Raw genomic sequence first — 21,727 nt, 5'->3', positions numbered from 1 at the left:
GTTTTGCAGTTGCTCAGTTTTTCTTGATACTTGTTGGTAAGGAACGAACATACACAACCAAACTGTTATTTTTGTTATTATTTTTCCCTCAAATTTCCTCATCTCCTAAGACACATTCTATAGCACTGGGTATGTTCATGCACAAGGGCGTTGGCAGCTCAATTTCCTGCAGGAGAACATCAAAGCAAAGCCAGTCTCACACGCATCCCCTCTCAGCAGAGGTCAGTGCTTTGGAACAGCGTGAGGTGATTTTTGCTTTTGTCCTCTCTAGTCCAGCAGCACTGGGACATTATCCCCTTTACATGTGTAAGTGGGAAGTAAGATGCTCCACCAGGAGCAGTGGCCACTGGTAGGCCTGCATCCTGTCCTTGATGAAGGAGAGAAAGGAGCCAGATGACAGGTAAGTAGGGAGGGGTTTTCAGCGAGGTCAGGAGACGAGGCCCCAGGGAGTGGGAGGGGGTTCGATAGGTGGGTGAGGGCTGGAGTGCACAAGACAGGGCAGGAGGGGTCCCTGTGGAAGTGCAGACATTCAGGGAGGTCCTGAAAGGAGGGATGATAGGTGGAGCGAATACTTTGTGTACTGTAAATTTTTTTGTATTTCTACTCGAAAGATAGAATCCATTATCGTTAGCTAAAATCAGTTAAATTCAGACTTTTGTGACCATCCTATTTGATTTAGGCTTCTAATTATTTGATCATAATATGCGTATTCCTACTGGATTTTGAGAAGCGAATCCCAATTAGATGGGTCATTCTCTTCATTTAATTAACTTGAGCCTTGTCAGACCCTGTGCGCTTATTCATTGAGGTCCCCTAGAGTTTACTGATTTCCAGAGGACTTTTTTTGTTCTGGTAATCCTAGAGTGATGCGCGACAGTAATGGAGGACAAATAGTTTATGTTTAAAGGCCTCTCTAGTCCAATAACAACTTCACTGTTTAACTGAAATACACCCAAGTAATTGAGCATACAATGGCCTGACCAGCGGAGTTGAAATAGTTGAAAAATATCCAGACAAAAGAAAAAAGAAAACTGAGTCCAGTAATGAAAAGGTTGACTTCACGAACAGCTTTTATTTCTGCTATTGTAAGTAAATCCTAATTATTTGTCAGCTTCAGTAGTGAGTGGCTATTTATAAATTAGAACAGGTTATTGGGTTAAAATTAATCATTGCAATTTCCTATTTGGAGAACTTGTTAACCGCAGAGGCATGTACAACCCACTCCTAATTATTCAGTCATTTTTTTTTGCATTTAAACGGCATGAATTATACAGGAATCTGAACTAGGCCATGTGAAATAAACAGCAAATTGGAAATTTAGAGCTAAAAATTGAATGATCAAATAATTTGAATTAAATGACTGAATTCACAGGAGTAGACTATAAATACCTCTGTGCTGATGCTGGATTTAGGCATGTCTAATCAAACCTGTCAAGCACTGTCATTCAAAATGACATTTATTCATTTTACTTAAAAGTTGGTGACATTTTGGTACAAGTATGCTTTTAAAAATAGAAACAGCTTTCTTTATTTTAAAGAGTTTATAACATGATTCATTCTTGTGATCACAAATCGCAACATTTACTCACCATTGATATCTTTGTTCTAATAGAAGTGTGGGATTGCAAACATTGATTCTCTTAAAGCTCGTAGATGCTGTAATTGGCTGCTTATTAGTTGGAAATGATTAGTATTGACAGAATGATTTTCCTAATAGGGGCCTGGGCCATGGAGCCTTTGGTGAGGTGTATGAAGGTCAAGTGACTGGTATCCCTGGTGAACCCAGCCCTTTGCAAGTCGCAGTGAAGGTAGGAACCTTGTGATTTCCGTTGGTGTCTTTAATCAGATGTTAATTTTAAAGTGTTATGTGGCTACATTCTATTTTGTAGTGCCGTTTTTCTTTTGATAAGAGGCACCGCCATCTTTGTGAAAATTCTGTTCCACTATTTTTGCCTCTGAAACACTTTTTTGTCAGGCCGATGGGGCTCTCGTCCACCAGTCGGAAAACCAGTGGGAATCCCCCGTCAGTTCTATGAGGGAGGCCCAGCGAAATCAAGTGCCTTTCAGGCATTTAAGTGGCCACAGTCAGGCCTTCCTGTGATTGAGGTCCCCAGTGGCGGAAGTTCTGTCGGCCAAGAGCTGCCAGCCAATCAGAGGCTGGCAGCTCTGGCTCTGGTGGCACTGCGCCCGGCAGAGGCACAGGGTAATTGTAAGACTCTACGCCATGGGTGAGTGAGGGCGGGGTGGGGGTCATGGGGAAGGAGGGGGTTGGAGGCAAGGGCATGGGAGTAGCTCCCCCTCAACACCTTCACGATGCCCGGTCTCTCGATTAGCCACAGAGTGCCTGATACTGAGGGACAATCACGGAAGGCCAACAGGGTTTGCTGGGCAGCCTTCCGAGGGTACAAGAAAGCCATGTAGCTCCCATTTAACCTCTGAGCCACAACTAAGTTGCAGTGGGCTCAGGGGTAATGGGTGTCATTTGGCTCTTTAATGAGCCTAATTGATCACCTCCGCCGGTGACTGGGAATGCTGTGACAGCCCCTTCTTCTATCCCACTTAATCGAGAGAAGTTTTCCACCATTGGGAGACTAACGCTGGGCTTTTCCCATAATTAAGTGAGTCTGGCTGCAATGGGCTATTTTAAATCCAGCCTTTATGTATTAATGCAGTGCATCATCTCATTTGTGTGTATGATAGCATTGGCTTTTCTGACTCTTGTCCCTCGCCACATAAACAGAAAGAACTTGCCAGACACGTTTTCCTATCAAAAGATGCCTTTGAAAGTAATAAGCTTCCTGAGAAGGCAGTGGGTTAGACTGCCTCTCCTGATTCTGTCTGCCATTCTCCTTCTGAGAAAATGACCAGTCAAACAGTAAGTGTTCTCGAAAACTGATCATGAGGAGGTGAATGCCGCAGTTGTTCTAACATTGCATGTGATGACTTCTGTTCACTCTGTACGGCATTACAGAAAGGCATCAGCCAGCGTTGATGATTTTTTGTTTTCTGTCATGTACTCAACAACATTTGTAGACTTGCTCATAGCAATGTTTAATGGTTGGACATGATTTTTTTCTATCTTCATAATGGGATTACATGAGTTATTGTGCCATTCTTTCACCTCAGGAACCTGAGTTTGAATCTAACTGAGACCAATTGAAAGAACATCATCCTTGTGCTGTGGGGAAGAAGGGGATGATGAGGTTTACACAGAGGCACATTGTTCCAGACAGATTAAAGGGGGCCTTAGTCTGCATCTAATCAGACTATTAACCTAACAATGCTTGACCCTGATTGCCGGAAATATTGCATTCCTCACCACTGACATCACTCACTATGTTCAACCCAAAAATTCACTAGGTAAATGGTATTAATTTCTAAGATCAGTGATCTTTTAATATTATCAGCTATGTAAACAATGGCCCATACATGGGAGATAGCTGCAGGAGTAGGCCATTCAGCCCCTCAAGCCTGCTCCGCTATTCAACTAGATCATGGCTGATCTTCTACTTCAATGCTATTTTCTTGCACTGTCCTCAAATCGCTTGATATTTTTGATATCTAGAAATCGATCAATCTCGGTGTTGAATATACTAAATACTGAGCCTCCACAGCCCTCTGGGGCAGAACAATTATTAAAGAAAAACTACGGACAGCAGCAACAGTGTTTACATAATCTACAAATTACAGGGAAAGGCCATGCTCTCAACCCATCTTTTATAAATATAGTTGTTTAATCATTGAAGAAAAATGATCATTTAAGGAGAAATTAGGTGTAACAATATGCTAGGAACTCTCTGGATGGATGAATTAAGCTGAATGGCCTTCGTCGTCTGTAATTGCCATGTGATTTTGTGACAATGAGTAGGTTAATGAGTTTGCTAAAAGAGTGTACAGAGTGGCATCATTTCAGATACCCTTTGTTGTTCTAATTACACTGATGTTCTATCGTTGTTAACATAATGCAGCATTGCTTCCTAGTTCTGTTATGCAGTCAACCAGAAGTCATAATGCCTTATAGGGGTAAAAATTGTTGCAGCCTTTACAAGAAAAAAGAGACTGACAAAATAAATCTGGAGGCAGAGAAGTGGAATGTGTGGACAAGTGTTGAACCATTGCAGTGCCCAAAAGCCCAGTCCGTTAACAGCGAAGTAGAAACGCTACTACAAAAGCAAAATATTGCGGATACTGGAAATCTGAAATAAAGTGCCGCTGTGTGAATGTGAGGAGGACTATCCTGCTTAGACTACTAGTATACCTGTCCCTAAGACTATGCCTGGCAGCAGGTGGTGACCAAGGACAATGCTGTACATGGGACTTACAGATACTGTGATCAAAAAGATGTTAGATCTTTAAGGTAGCTGACAACAGAGCCTTGCAACAGACGGTCTGCAAAATGTGGCCTTTGTCGAACTGTTGTAATTTCATTGCTGACCAACACCAAGCCCTTACACTATAGGTGGGATTTTCCAGTCCCGCTAGCGGGCAGGCATCATGGTGGGCAGGACCAGGAAATTCGGCGTGCAGCCAAAAGTCAGTTTTCCACCGGCGTAAAAACAGATTGTAATTTTCCCCTCGCAGCTTTCACCATGGGCCGGGTTGTCTACCACACCGTGTCGGGGGCCAGCTTTGCATGCCTCTGCATCTCAGGAATGCTCAGTGAAAACCCAGCTCGCCGGAATCACGCTCCCACACCAAATCCAATGGCCACGCCGGCAGCCAATTAGACTGATGTGAATCACAACCAGCACCTGGCAAACTGCACTTCATTTGTGACTTTGAGGTTTGCGTTTGCCTGTCTTTCACTGCACTGCTCTCGCAGCTGCTCTGACTCCATGCCAAGGCACCACTTGACTGCGGTGGGGGGGAGGGGGCGGGGTGTGTGTGGTGGTGAGGCTACACAAAGGCAAGGGAAGGGGCTGGAAAGTACACACTTGACTTTGGGGGTTTTGGTGGGGTGACTAGAGCCTAGGAGGGAAGGGGCAGATGGAGACACATGATTCGGGGGAGATAAAGGAAAAGAGGGGAAAAGTCTGAGGCAGTCCTGTGGCAGTGCATACCACGTAGTTGGAGCCAGAAAGCAAAGACAGTCCTGGCAGGGCACGCCATGCTGCAAGGCTCTGCCTGGCACACGTGTCTTGGTCCCAGTCCAGTAAGGGGGAGGGCTCATGGTCTGCATTCTTGTGAGAGTCCATTACAGCTTGTGACCAAATGTTGAATGGATATGAATGACCAATTGTCCCTCTCATAGGAATGTGCAAAGTCAGAAGGGTCAAACTGTAAAGGGGCCAAGGCTAAAGTACAAATTAACATAGTCCAAAGACGCTACACATTGCAACTGAGAGATCCAGGCTTTACACGGCTCAACGATTACAGTCATTACATTAATGCAAGACTGGGCTCTAGTCTACTCCAAAAGCGGAGACCTGACAGTGCCTGACTGAGGCTGATGGCGCCTTGCTGCACTTGTCCAGATCCAACCCCCTTTGTGAATGCACTATCATGCCTGGGGTGTGGGGGAAACTCAGCTTCCAGTGAACCTTAAAGCTGTTCTACAGCTGCAAGGGAGGATCTGGGATGGAATGCCTGGAATGAGGACAGCTCGAGGTTCAGAATATTGCGCTCGTCGGGTGGGCACGCGCCCCACCCAATCGAGCGCAAAAAGATGCGCGATGACGTCAGGCGAGCGTCCCGACATCATCATGCAGTCGCGAGATATTTTGGTTGGTGGGCGCGCACAGGAGTTGGCAGCACACCCACTAACAATTAACAGGACTATTAAGGCCCTTTAAAGATCTAATTAAGTCAAATTTTTCACTGCCCATCCAACCTTATGGTTGGCAGGCAGGAAAAAAGGCCAAATGGCCTTTGGATTTTTTGTGAAACCTCATGGATGAGGTTTCAATCAGTCATTAAAATTTTTTCAAACTAATGAGAGGGGTCATGTTATTAACATTTTTAAAATGTTTCTATTTTATTTTCAAAACTCTTCATCTCCCTGAGGCAACTTTGTGCCTCAGGGAGCTTTTCCTGCACGCACTCAAAGGCATGCGCAAACTCCCGCATTCGCCCTCCTTCCCCCCCACCCACACCCCCCCACACACACAGACACACACACACACACACACACAGGCAGCGCTAAGCGCTGCAGTGTGCATTTCATGCTGGGTGGACCTTAATTGGCCTGCCAGTGTGAAATTGCGGTCGGTTCCCGATTGTGCCTGGCGGTCGGTTTCCTGACCGCGCCTGCCCACCGAGCCCGCCCGGCCACCGGAAAATCCTGGCCAAGGGCTTCACAATGACCCTCTAGTTTGGAAGGTGATCATTGCAGGGTCATGTTTGATCATCTCTCTGATCAATTTTTCCACAGACAACAGGAGGAGTGCAGAATGGAGGCAGCAGGCAATGCTGCCTTTTTCATGGATCTCATGCAACTGAGGAGGGGAAGAAGGGCCCATCGCTGCCAGGCAGGGCAAAGGGAAGAGCCTCGCCCTGAGGACCATGAGCCAGCGGGGCCCCATGAAGACCCAGAAGCTGAGGAGGAGACATCAATTCCACGGAGGTGTTTGGCATGACCCAGGGTGTACCAAAGACACCTCTCATACTTGCAGATGAGTGAGAGACAATGCAGTAGATGCCTGCGCCTGTCAAGGGATGTGGTGCCTCACATATGCCACATTCTTCAGGAGGATCTGACACCGCACGGACTGGGTGGCCATCCATTGCCAATGGTTCTAAAGGTGACCACCGCAGTCCACTTTTTTGCAAGTGGCTCGTTCCAGGGTTCCTGTGGGGACCTCCGTGGAATATCACAATCCTCTGCTCATAAATGCATACGAGAGGTCACTGATGCCCTATTTACAATTACATCCAGTTCTCCCTGGATGAATCAAACCAGGCTACCAGAGCAGTGGGATTTGCAGTGATATTCAGCTTCCCACAGGCGCAGGGTGCCATTGACTGCACACATGTGGCATGAAGAACTCCCTGGCAGCAGCCACAACGATTCATCAGTAGAAAAGGCTTCCACTCTCTCAACGTGCAGCTGATCTGTGATTATCAAAGGCAGATTATGCTGGTCCATGCTAGATACCCTGGGAGCTCGCATGACTCTTATATCTTGAGTCACTCGCAGATGCCACAGATCTTTGAGGGCCCTCAGCACATTCAGGGTTGGCTCATTGGTGATAAAAGCTTCCCTCAAAAGACATAGCTAATGACACCCATTCGGTGGCCACGGAGTGCTTCAGAGGAGAGGTACGGTGCGGATCATTCTGCAGCATGCTCCTTGATTCAGCAGACCATTGGCATGTTGAAGATAAATTTAATCTGGATTGGTCAGGCACCCAGAGGGTGTCCTGCATCATTGTATTTGCTGTGCTCTATGCAATATGGCGCTCCAAAGAGGGGATGAGTTGCCAGATGGAGGGATGGAGGAGCTGCACATCTCCTCCAATGAGAAGGATGTCAAAACGGATGAACTCAATGAGGACGAGGATATGGAAGCTCCACAGGAAGAGGTCGTAAGTCATGACATGGAAGACATGCCCATGAGATCCTTCTAGCCACAAGGTTCCAGATGAAAGAGACTAGCTCATCCGAGCCTCTTTCACCTCTGCCCTCCATGCAGGCTTGACACTAACACCGACATCAATCTCAGAATGAGTAGTCACTATCTTGCGTGACAATGGTCTTTTCTTGGAAGGCTAGGCAGCCTGTGGAGCATTTGGCCATTCTGAAGAACTACACCAGTGCTCACTGTGAAGCAAGTAGACATGATGCAGTCTTCTCAAGCCTCGTGCCATCATTTCGCTGATGATGGCAGCCTTTAAGGGGCAGGAGCAGCACTGCAAACCTCAGTGCACTCGTGGTAGTATGACTGGAGTGTTGTAAGGCGCCTCAAGGAGGACAATCATCAATCACTGATTCTCGCTTGACCGTCTGAGGACTGATCTGAATCCAGGCTGCAGCATCTCTCCACAGGCTATCCCTCATGCAAGAATAATGTTCTGGCCGCATCCTCATACTGAGTCCCCAGCATGAGATTGTTCTTTAGGACTCTGTGATCTGTCACTCTCAGTCATGGATGCGAGCCTGCGAGTCAGATCACCTTTGTGTGCACAGGGAGAGCTTCAGCAGCACCATCGCCTGATCATTGATAAGCACTCACGACCCAGCCTTCATCTGGAGCTTCCCAAGTACATGTCCAGCATTGCCTTGGCATCTGGGTGTGAGGTGGCCCAGTTAATCTCGACACAGCAGTTAAGCATTACTTAATAACTTTGTCGATAATAAAGTGCACATATCAGATGTAGTGGAGCTTTGCTGTGATCCCATTTGAGGCCTCCACATTTTCATTCCAGCAGTTTAAGATATACACGAGGAAGCCTGCGACACTGGTGGCATTGTCATGATCAGATAACCATGTTGATTGCCCTTCAGAGAGCTAGCTCAGGGATCCTGCCAAGCCACGCTAGCCAGACCTTCAGGTACAAACCAGCATCCTCCCATTTAATAGGTCGGCATCATGAGGCGAGACACGCGCCTCTAATCTCATAGTCGTGGTTGTCTAGCAGACATTTCAGGAGTCACCAAGTGCTAGGTACATAGCTCTGCATCATGCAGGTGGAAAGTGGGAACTACTATAGGGGTGATCTCTAGCTGTAAACGTGGCCATGCTACAGGCTGCCATGAACAGCTAAGGTCCCCAACTATTACTTGAAATGTAACCCACACCCAAGACTGAAAGACATTACATTGAGGCCATTGAAAAATTAACTCCAATGTGGATCACCATTAAAACCTATAACATCCACATAGACCAGACTTCAGTGCAACAGTATCAGGAGAACAAAGAAAACTGCAAAATCTAGAGTCATGAGACCACATGATTTGATCCTCAGACACAAGTCTAAGATATGCATTGCCCAACCACCATGTTGATAGGGCAGCTGGCTTTGTTCATGTCATTGCTGTGGACATAGGGTGACTCACCGTACTGAGATTGTGAGAAACAATATAGACCTGAGGGACACGATGGCTGACCTCAGAGCATTACATCAGGTAGAAGAGCCATTCACTAGATGAGACTTTCAGAAAAGCAAAATATATCTACAGATGTGAAAAATATATACAGTGAGTGAACACCCATGTCACCATTGTCCTTTCAGTATTTCTTAATTTTTCTTACCCTACTGCTACGTCTAGGTATATCCCTGACAGCCACGGCAGAGGTGGAAGCATCCTGCTGACTGCTTTGCCCTGTAGTCTGTGATGACCTTGGCGGGCATCCTCTGGAGGGCCGAGGCCTGGAGGGCCCCAGCCTACTTTGGGTCTCCTGTTGTGGGGCAGGTACACCCTCCTCGACCTGATGGGGTCACAAACAGAAGGGACTTGGACTGGCTGGACAGCCCTGGAGAGTCCTGGGTGGATTGCCCCGGGGTGTCCTCCCCATGGGTGCTCGAGGGCCCTCCCTGACTTCTTGAGGAGAAAGGATTCCTGGGGGGAGATTGAAGTGTCCATTCCCCTCTCACATAGCCACTGATGGATCATACTCATGGCTTTAGCGATGGTGTCCAGGTCTGAGTGTTTATCTAACAGAAACTGAGTGTTCTGCTATACAAGGGACTCCTTAACAATTGCCACTTTTCCAATGGTGACCTCGATGCACTGGCATGTCAGAGCCACGTCATCAGACAGGACGTGGACAGACTCCTCCATCCTCCATTCTAATCTGCTGATGGCCCCTGACAACCCTGCCCGCTAAACCCCTGCCTGTATTTGGAGCTCCAGCATCTCTCTGAGGGCTGCTTCCAGAGGCTCGTCATCGGACTCAGACTCAGCAGGAACCTGACCTCCAGCAGTCCTCCAAGTGTCAGTGACCTTGACTGTCGCTGCTTCCACCTGCTGTGGACCTCAATCTGTGCTGTGCTTACCAGATAGTGACCCTGCGCCTGCTCTAAAGCTGGGTCCCACCGAGGTGCGTGTCTGCGCTGGTGGAGGGTGCAGGTGAACGCAGTGACAGCTCGACATCTTGTGGGTCCTCAGGATCCTCATCCAAGGTGGTCTGGAGGCTGGTGTGCTGGCTGATGGTGTGCCTCCTTTTTTTTAGCTGGTGCCTGCAATAGAGAGAAGAGATAATTAGTGATTGGCTGGATAGTCACCTACATTGAGGAGCACTCACAGTTTTGGCAGGTCGGCGAAGACTAGTGGGTGAGGCCTCACTAGATCATTGGGAGACGCCGATCTCTCCTTCGGCGCAGGAACGGCCCCTGTCAATGCCAGCCAGCACTGCTGCCTGCTTTTCAAAGGGGATGAGTGGCCTGAGCTCTGGCATCACCCTTCCTTTCTGGGATCTCTCCCTGGCGTAATGGGCGATCTTGTCCTGCATAAAGACAGATGGACAGACTGTGAGCAGGACGATGCCAAAGCAGATGATAAGCATGTATGCTTTCAATGTGTGCTGAGTGGACCTATGTAATGGCTGAAGACATAACTTGTGCAGGATGTGACAAGAGATGAAGATGTCGAAGTGTATACGAGAGAATCAGTGATGATGTCCCGTATGCTGATAGTATTTGAGATCCCTATGGACTGTAACCCTGCACATGCCTGATGGCCTTCTGAGAGTGTGAGTTGAGGTTGAGGAGAAAGTTGACTTACCCTGGCAGAGTGGATGAAATCATTCATCCTCTTCCTGCACTGGAGAGTAGTTCCCCTTCTGAATCCTGCAGGCACTGACCACACTGGTGACTTCCTCCCAAACCTTGGAGGGGAGGCTGCTGAACATCCGGCCTCTCACCAGTCCTCCACTGCCTGGAGAAGTCTCTCCAGGCACTTGTTACTGAACTTTGGGGCACAAGGCTTGTCTCCTCTGGGTGCCATCACTCGCCACAACAAATTCTCGGGCTGCAGAGAGTGAAAATGTGTGCGGGTGCCATCTAAATCGGGTGCCCGAAACAATGCGGCCCAATGAGGTAACAGCAGGGTGGATGAATCTCAGCCTGGCCTGCCATGAGATATGACTTGCTGCTTCTTTCTGCATATGCGATGAGATGAAAAGCAGACTATCTCGCACAGCAACTCACCTCCCCCCCCCCCCACACGCTGGCCAGCGGGAGCAGTGCCGACTCTTCCGCCCGCCGCAATGCTTAGTCTCCGAGTGGAAAATTCCACCCCATGTTACAATTTTTTCTTTCCTTATCATGCACGCCTCTACTCAGGCACGGCATGCATTAAGGTGACAGCTTTGAACTGATCCTCTTGGCATGCCTACATTTTAAGAGAGCTTCACACCTAAAATCACTATAACACAACCAATTTGTATGATGCTGGGTCACTTGCTTATCTCAGTTGGTTAGATGGCTCATGTGTGATGCAAAATGATGTCAATGACATGGGTTTAATCCTTGCACCAGCTCTACTAGTTGGTATAACCAATTACTATGGCTAATTACTTCCTTTTACTGACACATAGTGGGCTATAGAATGGCCACGTGACGGTCATCAATGACTGTCTACGATAAGAAATATAGCAGCACAGTGACATTGGGAGCTGGAACAGATCAGTTGGAAAGAAGATAAAAGTACTAGTCATCAGTTATCTATCCTATATTTATGTTAATTTGGTTCAATAGCTAACAGACTCACCTTTGAGTCAGAAGGTTACAAGCTTAAGCACCAGGCTGGGACTTAAGCATGTAAATTAGGATGACTCTTCTGTGCTGTGCTGTGGGAGATGCTGTATTTTCAATGAGATATTAAAGCAGGACCTCCACTGATTAGGTTGACATAAATGAGCCCAAAATATGGTTCGCAAATTAGCAAAGTACTCTCCTAATATCCTGGCCATCATTCATCCCACACTTAATACCAGCTGAAAAAGATCAATTTTATTTCATTTGCTGTTTGTGGGACATTAATGTGCACAAATTGGTTATGACATAAATCAGTGACTGCTGTGAGGACCCATGTGCTTTAGAAAATTTTCTTTTTGTGCAATGTCCCTTTAAGACCAAAATGGACTAGTGAGTAGTCTGAAAGAGGGCTAATTACTTTCCTGATTATTACATCATTAGGTTCTAAGAAATGTCCATGTGACCTGGGATTGCCATGGGGATTAACTGCTAAGACACAAATGGCAAATATAAAGATAATTGTAGTTGGGTTCAACCACCATTGTTTTCTGTCTGGCAGTTCAGAATACACAGAACTCGGGTGAGAGGAAACAGATCATGTTCTCTCTGAATGGAGCAGTTTTCTGTTTGGCGGCTCAAAACACACTGAGAACTTGTGTAAAGAGGAAATAGGCAAGATCCTTAAACAGATCCTGGTATTGAAGCAGGTCTCTGAGAATAAAGCAGAAACTGTGGCCGGGATTTTCCACTCCCATTTGTGGAGGGCATCATGGCGGAGCAGAGGGGGAAAATTCAAGGGAGGGACAGAAATCGGTTTCACTTTGGCGTGAAATCACAGCAGGATCATCCATGGTGGATCGTGAATTCCACTGGAGGCTAGTGTGAAACCAATTTGGATCCCACTGATAGGTTGCAAAGTAAGACCCGACTGGAATCATCCCCCTCACACCTGATTTACCATTATGATGCTGGGAAAACATGCCGGTCCAGAACACACCTGGACCAGCATGACGTGCAAAATTCCCTTTAGGGCCTTGTTCAGATCTCGCACATCCAAGGAGAAAAGGATGCTGGAGGCCTACACATACCGGACCCTGGAGAAACAGCTGCATCGCATGCTGGGTGAATCCTCATGCGCATGACTCCGCCACGAAGTAGCTCTCAGAAGTCGGGAAGTTTCCACACAGAAGCTTTGACTTCGCTGAGGCTTCGAGCCTGCTTCAGAACTTCAGGGACTTCACCCTGGGCTTGTACCATCCTTCAGGGACTTCACCCTGGGCTTGTACCATCCTTCAGGGACTTCACCCTGGGCTTGTACCATCCTTCAGGGACTTCACCCTGGGCTTGTACCATCCTTCAGGGACTTCACCCTGGGCTTGTACCATCCTTCAGGGACTTCAACCTGGGCTTGTACCATCCTTCAGGGACTTTGACATGAGCAGGTATGGATGAGCAGCAAAGGGGGTGGGGGGAGAGGGAGATGTGCCGGGCGTTTGCGGGGGCGGGGGCTGGGGTGGGGGTAAAGTTGGGCGAAGGTGTTGGGGGGGTTAAATTAGGTGGGGGGGGGTGAAGATATTGGGGAGTGAAGTTGAAGGGGGCAAAGGTGTAAGTGAGGAGGAAGGTGTACAGAGGGGTAAGGTGTAAGGAGGGGGTGGAATGTCCAGGTGAATGCGCAAGGGAAGTGGCTGTGGAATCAATGTGAGCCTCCTGGGGAGCAAACTCAGGGTGGGCATGCTGGGAAGGGGGCAGAATGGTGAGTGTGGGGGATGGGCTGAGGGAGCTGATAGTGTGGGAGAGTGAGGGTGCATTGGTACCGGTAGAAGGAGCAGCGAGGATGGTCAGTGGAGACATGGAGGCAAACACGGACCCTCTGGGTGGGAGGGAGGAGGTCAGGGAGGTCAATGTGGATGGGGGTGGGATTCACCTGAAGGTAGGAAACATGAACATTCACCTGGACACCCCTGAAAGAGAAGGTTTTGGTCTATAGTGTAATGGTGGAGAGGTGGAAGGTGATGCCGGGGGATCCACTGTGATGGGGGAAAGGACATGGGTGACTGGGGAGGGGAAAGAATGGGGGAGCTTACCAGAAACTTAATGACTACCATATCTCACAAATCGAAAGTGAGCAGAGCCTCGTGTTGGATGGACACAGGTGCTGCATGGGAATGTGATCAGTGGGTGGGCGGAGATGAAGGTCAGCTCAGATGGACAACTGAAAGAGAACCCAGCAGGCAGCATTGAAAATGCTCGGGACAGTGAGATGAGTGTGCAGGATGAAGGCTCCGGATGCGTGGGAGAGTGTTTACACAAGGTTCCGAAAGGCCCTGCCACTCTCATACTTCTCCCCCCAGATTCACTCCTGCTAGTGTGGGGGATACAGGGGGAAAGACTCGGGAATGAACCTAAAAGACAACATTATTCAATGAAAGTGAATATATTTTCAGATTATAAAGTGGCAAAATGTGTTCACCCATGCAATCACTTGTGATCAGAATTTCTTAACTTTTCTAGGCCCAACACTTCTTCTAGGTGCTGCCCTGACATCCACAGCAGGGGTGGAAACAGCCTGTGCAATGGTTGGCCCTGTTGCCTCTGACAACTTAGACCCGTGTCTTCTAGAGAGCCGAGGCCTGGAGGATCCCAGCTTGCTTTGGCTATTCCCCTGTCCCTCGGTGGTGACAGAGGATGAGGTTGAGGGGGTCACAGGCAAAAGGGACTCCGAGGCAGCGGACAGCCTTCGAGGTTCCTGAGTGGATGACCCAGAAGTGTCTAACTGCCGCTCCTCCTCCATTTGGGTGCCCGTAGACCCCAGCCTGACTCCTTGAGGGAAAGGAGCACTTGGAGCACGTCGAGGTGCCCCATTTCCCTCTCATGTTGCCACAGCAGGAACTTACCCATGGCTACCACAATGGAGTGCAGGTCTGCATGCATCTCCACATTCTGCTGGACCAAGGTCCATGGCATCCACCATCCTCCCCATGGAGACCTCCATGCACGCACATGTGGGCACCAATTCACAGAGAGCAGGTGAATGCACTCCTCCAACTCATGTGCCACTCTGTTGAGTTCCAACAGTGCTGCATGATGTTCCCCCACCTTCTGCTGACTCCCCAGGATGAGTTGGAAGGCCGAATCCAGAGGCTCATCATCTAACTCAGACCTCACAGATGCCTCTTCCCCAGCAGTCCTCTGAATGCCGGGGAGCTCGGCTGAACTTGCCTCCTCCTGCTGCGGACACGTATCCGTGCAGTGACCACCAGATTGTGAACCCGAGCCTGCTCTACATATAGGTCCCACCGAGGTGTGTGCCTCTGCACTGGTGAAGGGTGTGGGTAAGGGCTGTGACGGATCTTCTGGGCTGCTTATTTCCAGCTCTTCAATGGTGGAGGCGTCCTCTTGGCCGGGGATGAGGACCTGGATGGAGCTCAGGGATTGGCTGAGGGCGCTGGTCATTTGGCAGAGCTCCATGTGAACCAAAGTAGAGATAGTTAGTGCATGGCAGCAGAGTCAAAAACAGGAGAGAGCACTCCTAGTTGTGTTGAGAGAGGGATGACCTGGTGCAGGATCCTCACATAGCTGTTCACTGCCAACCTCCCCATTGCCATAGAAACGTCCATGCCCTCACCAACCAGCGTGATGTCATGCTCCTCAAAGTGGGTGAGGGGCCTAATGTGGCCACTCCACCCCCGGTCTGGGCCCTCTCTTTGCTGTTGTGAGCCAGCTTCTCCTGCATGAAAACAGATGGAGAGAGTGTGAGCAGGACAGATGACACTGTACGGAATTGTGTGGTGGGCAGAGCCATGGGCGACATGAGGACGTGAGATCAAGAGGATATGAGCCTGACAGAGATGTGAGGGTGTGTGTGAGAGTTAGTGGTGTTGTCCCTTGAGGTGTGAGATCTCAGCGGGTGTGTGATGGGTTTGGGTGTTGAGTGTGATGAGGTGGTTGACTTACCCTGATGGAACGGATGAGAGCATTCATCTTCTTCCTGCACTGGATGGCTGACAACCTCTGTGCTCCGTTGGTGCTGATCGCTGCTGCCACCACCTCCTAGGCTGGATTGGTGACTCAGGTGGACTTCCTGCAGCCAGAGCGGGGGTAGACAACATCATGGTGGGCCTCAAGGGCATCCAAAAGGCGCTCCAGTGAGGCGTCAGTATGTTTGGGCGCTGCTGTCATCTTGGCTTTCGGTGGCAGTGCTCGTCTGTGTACATGAAGTAGGCTGTGCTCTGGTGTGCTTTAAATATAAGGTGATGGCGAAGCAGGCAAATCTGAGTTCAGCTGCCAGCGATCTAATGTGTTTCCCATGCATTATTAATGAGGTGGGATGCACCAGGAAGCGCAAAATCCACCCTTGTGGCCAGAGAGAAAAGCATCGTTTTTCACGCCCGCCACCGCACTTGGTGCAATTCATGGAAAATTCCACCTTGTGTTGCCGTGTGTTTTATACAGTTTGAAAGAGCATAGAACTGAAGACAGATAGGGCAAGGAAGGTGGATCGGACAAGACCCATTGCTGATGTTTCAATATTGTCAGAGCTCACCAGAGCACCTATAGGGGTTGGAGAAGGGAGTCATTGGGAATCCTGTGCTATCAGAGCTGTTGGGACCCGAGTGAGAGAGGGTTCATAGATGTGAGCCTTGCCGGTGTTAGCTATGCCCGGGTACTTTGAATGGAATACGGCTGCTGGTGAATGTGACTCAGGGGTCGGAATGATTGAGTGGGAAGTGGAAGTTCCTACATAGCGGGTGCCGAGCTGGAAAGATTGTGAGATTGCACGTAGTCCCACATTTGTGCAGGAGGTGATGTGAGGCTTATTTTTGTTGTATCAACGAATTAAAGTGAAATTTATCTTTTCATTTGAAATATCCTTCACTTATTAATTAATGTACGAATTATGTTGATTTTAGTTGGTTTGTTACAGTAAAAATTTGAAAAAGTGAAATGTTGTCCATTGGTTTTCTTTCCATTGGCTTCATGGGAATTCCTTTCTTTTAAAAGTCATCAGTCTCTCTGGCGATTGTAACACTACCCTTCAAGAAAGTGATCCATTCACTCTAAAGTACCTTGGGAGATCCCAAAGACATCCGAAGAGACATTCTAAATGAATGTTTTTTCTTTCTTGTGTGGACACCACATTGGCTGATACTGCAAATTAGTTAATGCTAGGAGTCAGTGGCAAAATATTGAGGGAGGTAATTACCCCCAACTTACACTGGCAACCATATAATGGTTGGTGCCTTTAAATGAGATGGCATAGATCTGAAATTAGATTAAAGTGGCCCAGTTCCCCTATCACTGCCAAGTAGATATGCCAGATAACCATATGAATGGGTGGCGTATAAAGGGTGCAGACAGTCAAGTTTTGGTATCTATTGATCTGCCTGGCACCCTTTCATTCGCTTTGTGCCAGCAATTTTAAAATGTTGTACTTCTAAACAAATGCTTCTAAACAAACGTTCATCATTATTTTAACTAAGGTGATTCATCAATTAGATATCTCTTTTCATGGAAGTCTGTGTTGTAATAGTTCTTTACTCATGTCCTTCTCTTTCAATTTTTTTAGCTCTTTCCATTTTGCTGAATTCTTGCAAATGCTTCCATTACAGACAGCTTTCTGCTGAATCAGTAGATAAAGGGCCCGAATTTGCTGCTTAACTAAAAGTCAGGTGGTTATCGGGGCTATTTGTGTGGAAATCAAGCAACAATTTCTGACAAGTGCACATAAGCAGTTAAAAAAGGAAAAGTTTACATTGTTGTGCAGATGAGATGATCCTCCAAAAACTTTCTAAAAATGGCATTCCACCATCTGACTACTCATTCAATTAGATTGAACAGCATGAGGTTGCTGTACTTACCTTATAGATCAAACTAAACTCACAAGAAGAGATTATCCATTCCAATGTGAGTACACTTTTAATGATGTGGGAAATCTTAATTATTGCCAAACAACTTCTTTAACACTGAAAATTAGCTTTCACAAGTATGGAGTCTCATTCCTCAGAATTTAATTATTATTGGAAATACAAAAAACATTGTTTTTACTTTTCTTTTTGTCTCCTACTCTCTCTTAATCCAATTTTTCTTTCCTTCACTTTATTTCACTTTCATACCTGAGTTGACCTTGAATTCAATATTGTAACTGACAGATTCTTGTTCAAACTGTGTGGCAAATTAACAATTCTTCGATCTTACTGTCTAAGGATGTTGCCTGCTCCACAGCAGCAGTATTCACCAAGAGGTTCACCGACCCTCCTACTCACTGCCTCTCCTGCACGCTGCTTCCCTCCCCACACCTCCCACTTGCAGTCCCTCACTGCCTCACTCATTTCCTTCCTCTTGCTGACCCTCGCATGAGCCCTCACTCACAGCGAAGGTTTGGGAGAGGGAAGCGGCGAGTCAGAGGGAAGAGTTGGGGAAGGAAGCAGCAAATGGGAGAGTCGGTGAGCGGGAGAGAGACGGCGAGCAGGAGGGTTGGGGAGGTAAGCAGTGAACAGGAGAGATAGCGAGTGGGAGGGTCTGGGAAAGGGAGAGACAGCCAATGGGAATGACAACAAGCATGTTACGTTACTAGGAGTTAGTAAGTTATAGGACCAGATTTTCATTAGTGAGGTGGGTAGCTCATGCTGGGAAATTTCCTGACTTGGCAGAGCTGCCTTGGTTTAAAGGGCCCCATTGGATCCAATTTTCACTGCAGGGAACAGGGTCCCTGGAAGCAGATCGTAGGCGGCCATGGAGGTGGGCAAGTGCCGAGGTAAGCTGGTTAGAAGACCTATCATAATTCTCTGGGGCTTCATCACAGTCATTTTAGAGGCTATTGGCCCTCTAATCCTCACCCTTTATACCCTCTCACACCCTCATGTCCCCATGCCACCTCCAAGCCAACTCATGCCCCCATCCACTCCATGTCCCTTCATACTCCCCATGCCAATTCCTTAGCCACTTTCCCAGTACTCACCCTGGGTAGACCTCAGGAATCATATGGAGATGAAAAAATAGACTCCTAACAATCAAATACAGTTCTCACTCAAGCACACTCCCATCCTCAAAACACAGTCAAAGCTTTTAAATCCTCTCAAGTGGTTAATATGTTAGAAAAACAAACACCCTTCAAGTTAATAACCACAATAAAGACAGTTTATCATGTAATAGCCTCTCCAAACTGTCAATCAAACTGTGAACTCAGAAACACCTGCTGAGATAATGGTAGTTTTGGAACTCAGCCAAGCATTCATAATGCCATACTAACAGCCCTTGGGAAATGTCAACAAAGAACCCCATTGAAACTGCAGAACAGATTGTCTTCTTTTTCTAATCTAAACCAGATGGCCTGTCTGTCAAAGCACTCCAACAGACTTTTTTTTTCACTCTCGCTGACAGTTTAATCTGTTTTCTTTTAAGTTTAAAGATCAGGTGATTTTGAAAAAAACTTCAGACCATGACATTTAAACAGACCTATCCGCCCTTCAAGAGTGTTTACGCCTATTCCATCAATTCATGTCTCCCACACTGTGGGTTAAGGGCCTTGGAACAGGCAAAATGGGGCCTGTATGAACAGAGCACTAAGATTAAATGGCCATGCTGAGCTTGGGTTTCCCACCTATGTGAATCATGCCCTGTCCCTTCCCCTTCACCAGCCAAAGTTGGATCTGTCAGAAATGGGGGCGCATCTTTTGCATTCAGATCCAACATGCCATTTTTTTAAAGGTCTGTGGAGTCCCCCCAACTCTGTGAAAATCCTGCCCTTAGTAAGCGTACACTTGGTGTACTGTGTACAGTTACTAATGTTTATTTTTCATAATCTTGTTTTTGATTTATGTATTGAGATACCTTCTACTTGTGGCCTGATTAAAATTTTCCCATATCCCAGTTGGCCATCACTATTTTTCTAATGAATACCACTGATCTATAGGGAATGCTGTGCTTTTTGAATATTTGGCTGTTAAGTGTCAAAGCCTACAGAAAATCTATGGGCAAGTGCACGTGTAACAGCCAGCTGGTGCCACTTGTTCACCAGTCAGGGAAAGTGACAGCCCAGTGTTTGGTACCTTAAGTTCCACATAAACATCAGATACAGTTAAGGGAAAGGAAAAAATCTCTAACCTTTTAATAAAACATTTTTTCCCATATAAATGTCAATAAAAGTTAATAACAAAAGCCTATACTTACAACACGCTGTTAACCTGTAAAATAAGAAAAAGGATAAAAACTTTAAACCCTCTAAGCTCCATTGATTGTGAAGCCCTCTCTAGATGGTCAAAGCGTGTGGTCAGCCCAATCCTGAGCGAACTAAACAGTAAGTTAAACTAGGCTTTGTTTCTGTGTATTATAGGGCAGACGTGCTTGGCGGGGGCGGTCAGGAAGCTGAATTTGATTAGCTACTTAATGGCCTTAATAGGCCTTTTAATTGTTGGCGGGCGCACAGCTGATTCTGGCACGCACCCGCCGAACTAAATATCGCGAGACTGCGATATTGTTGGGGTGCTCGCCCAACGTCATCGCACGTCATTTTACACTCAGGAGTGTCGGGCACATGCCCGCCTCCGAGCATAATATTCCGCCCATAGTATTTAAAAGCAACTGTGGCTTTTCTAGGCCAATCTTAAAGTCAGGACAGAAAATCACTTCTGCCGCAAGAGTGATGCAGATCCAGCTATATAGATACGAGCTGGGTTTTTCAGTCTCCCATCACCAATTCCACTTACTGCACAAAATTTGAGGGGGCAACAAATTGGTGACCACTTTGATATCTGTTATTTTATCTCTTTTTATCAGTCTGAAGATGCTCCCAAGGCAAACTCAATTCATTTTATTGTGGCTGATTCTAAACGAAACAGACCTGGACAGAAACCAGGAGCAGAATTTTTGGTCCCACAGGAGGGCGCGCGTCCAACCCAAACAGGGGTGGAATAGTGCGCGATGACGCTGGATGAGAGTCCCAATGTCATCACGCTCTCTCGTGATCTTTCAGTCTCTCACGTGCGTGTCCGCCAACAATCAAGAGGCCTATTAAGGCCCTTAAACAATTAATCAAATTGAATTTTTCGCTGTTTGATTGGCGGGCGGGCGAATAGGCCAGGCAGCCTTTGCATTTTCCATTAATTGGCCAACCAGCGTGAAATCATGGCCGGGGCCTGATCGCGAGCGGCAGTCAGCCTTGTGGCCATTCCCGGGTCTGCCCACCACGCCCGCCCGATGAGGGAAAACCCTCCCCAGGAAATTATTGTGCATTTTTTCTTTTGGTTGTTGATTTTATCTGCTCCACAGGCATCCAGTGTCAGCAGTGCAGTGAGTAATGTAGGACAAAAAATGAATTTGCGTTCTCGCTCTTAGTTTGAACTGATGTCAGGTGAAGCCAGGATTGTGCTCACCATTGTGCAGTAAACTACTAAGCCCCAAAAATTTGCAAGATTTTGAGCACACCAGGGGCGCTAGTTAGGTAGGCAAGGATGAAATTTGAGCAAGACCCAGTTATGATTCATCATTTTCAGCCTTGACCTCTCTGGTAGAAGTGGGTGAAAGAGCTTTTATGCACCTGCCTCATTCTGTAAAAAGTCTAGCAGGACAATGTAACCTGTCCAAGTTTGCACCTCTCCCACACAGTCTTTGAAACATGCATACATGATTGCCAGGGTCTCATTCTGGCAGAGGTTATATTAACAAAGGTCAGGGCGTTTCGGACGGCGGGTTTTCCCATCTCATCTCCATCCGAAGAGTGGGTGGGGAACACATCCCGGCCGACTCTGCCTGCCCCGCAGCCATTTCATGTTCGAATGAGCATCGGTTGGCTGCAGGCAGGACTTCCGCCCCTCTCCTGGGAGGAAATCCCACCTTAGAGAGCTGCCGTCCAATCTGATTGGCCGGCAGCTCTCTAGTCCCTGCAGGAACAGAAGCTGCAGTGGACAGGAGAGGAACTTCCTGAAGACATCAGAGCCTAAGACCCAGGACTGGATGGAAAGGTAAGTTTTCGGGGTCTCAGGGCAAGGAGGGCAGAGAAGGCCTGGTGGGGGTGGATAATGGGCGATTGGGGTGTCGAGGGAGAGAGAACCTTGTGGAGGTGGGGGTGGAGGGCTGCTGCCAAAGTCAGAAGG

General features: G+C 47.5%; 1 protein-coding gene across 1 annotated transcript in view; it reads left to right on the top strand.

The window, feature by feature from the left end:
- LOC144689335 (ALK tyrosine kinase receptor-like) overlaps positions 1-21,727 on the top strand; it is a 274,691-nt gene that overhangs the window by 185,815 nt on the left and 67,149 nt on the right. Inside the window, exon 12 of the mRNA XM_078556369.1 lies at positions 1,718-1,808. Coding sequence (XP_078412495.1) covers positions 1,718-1,808 — 91 coding nt within the window. The remainder of the gene's footprint in view (positions 1-1,717; positions 1,809-21,727) is intronic.

The sequence above is a fragment of the Cetorhinus maximus genome, chromosome 14 (assembly GCF_964194155.1).
Source record: "Cetorhinus maximus chromosome 14, sCetMax3.hap1.1, whole genome shotgun sequence".
Lineage (NCBI taxonomy): Eukaryota > Metazoa > Chordata > Chondrichthyes > Lamniformes > Cetorhinidae > Cetorhinus > Cetorhinus maximus.
The sequence above is the reverse complement of the archived record's forward strand: the minus strand, read 5'-3'. Positions and strand labels throughout refer to the sequence as shown.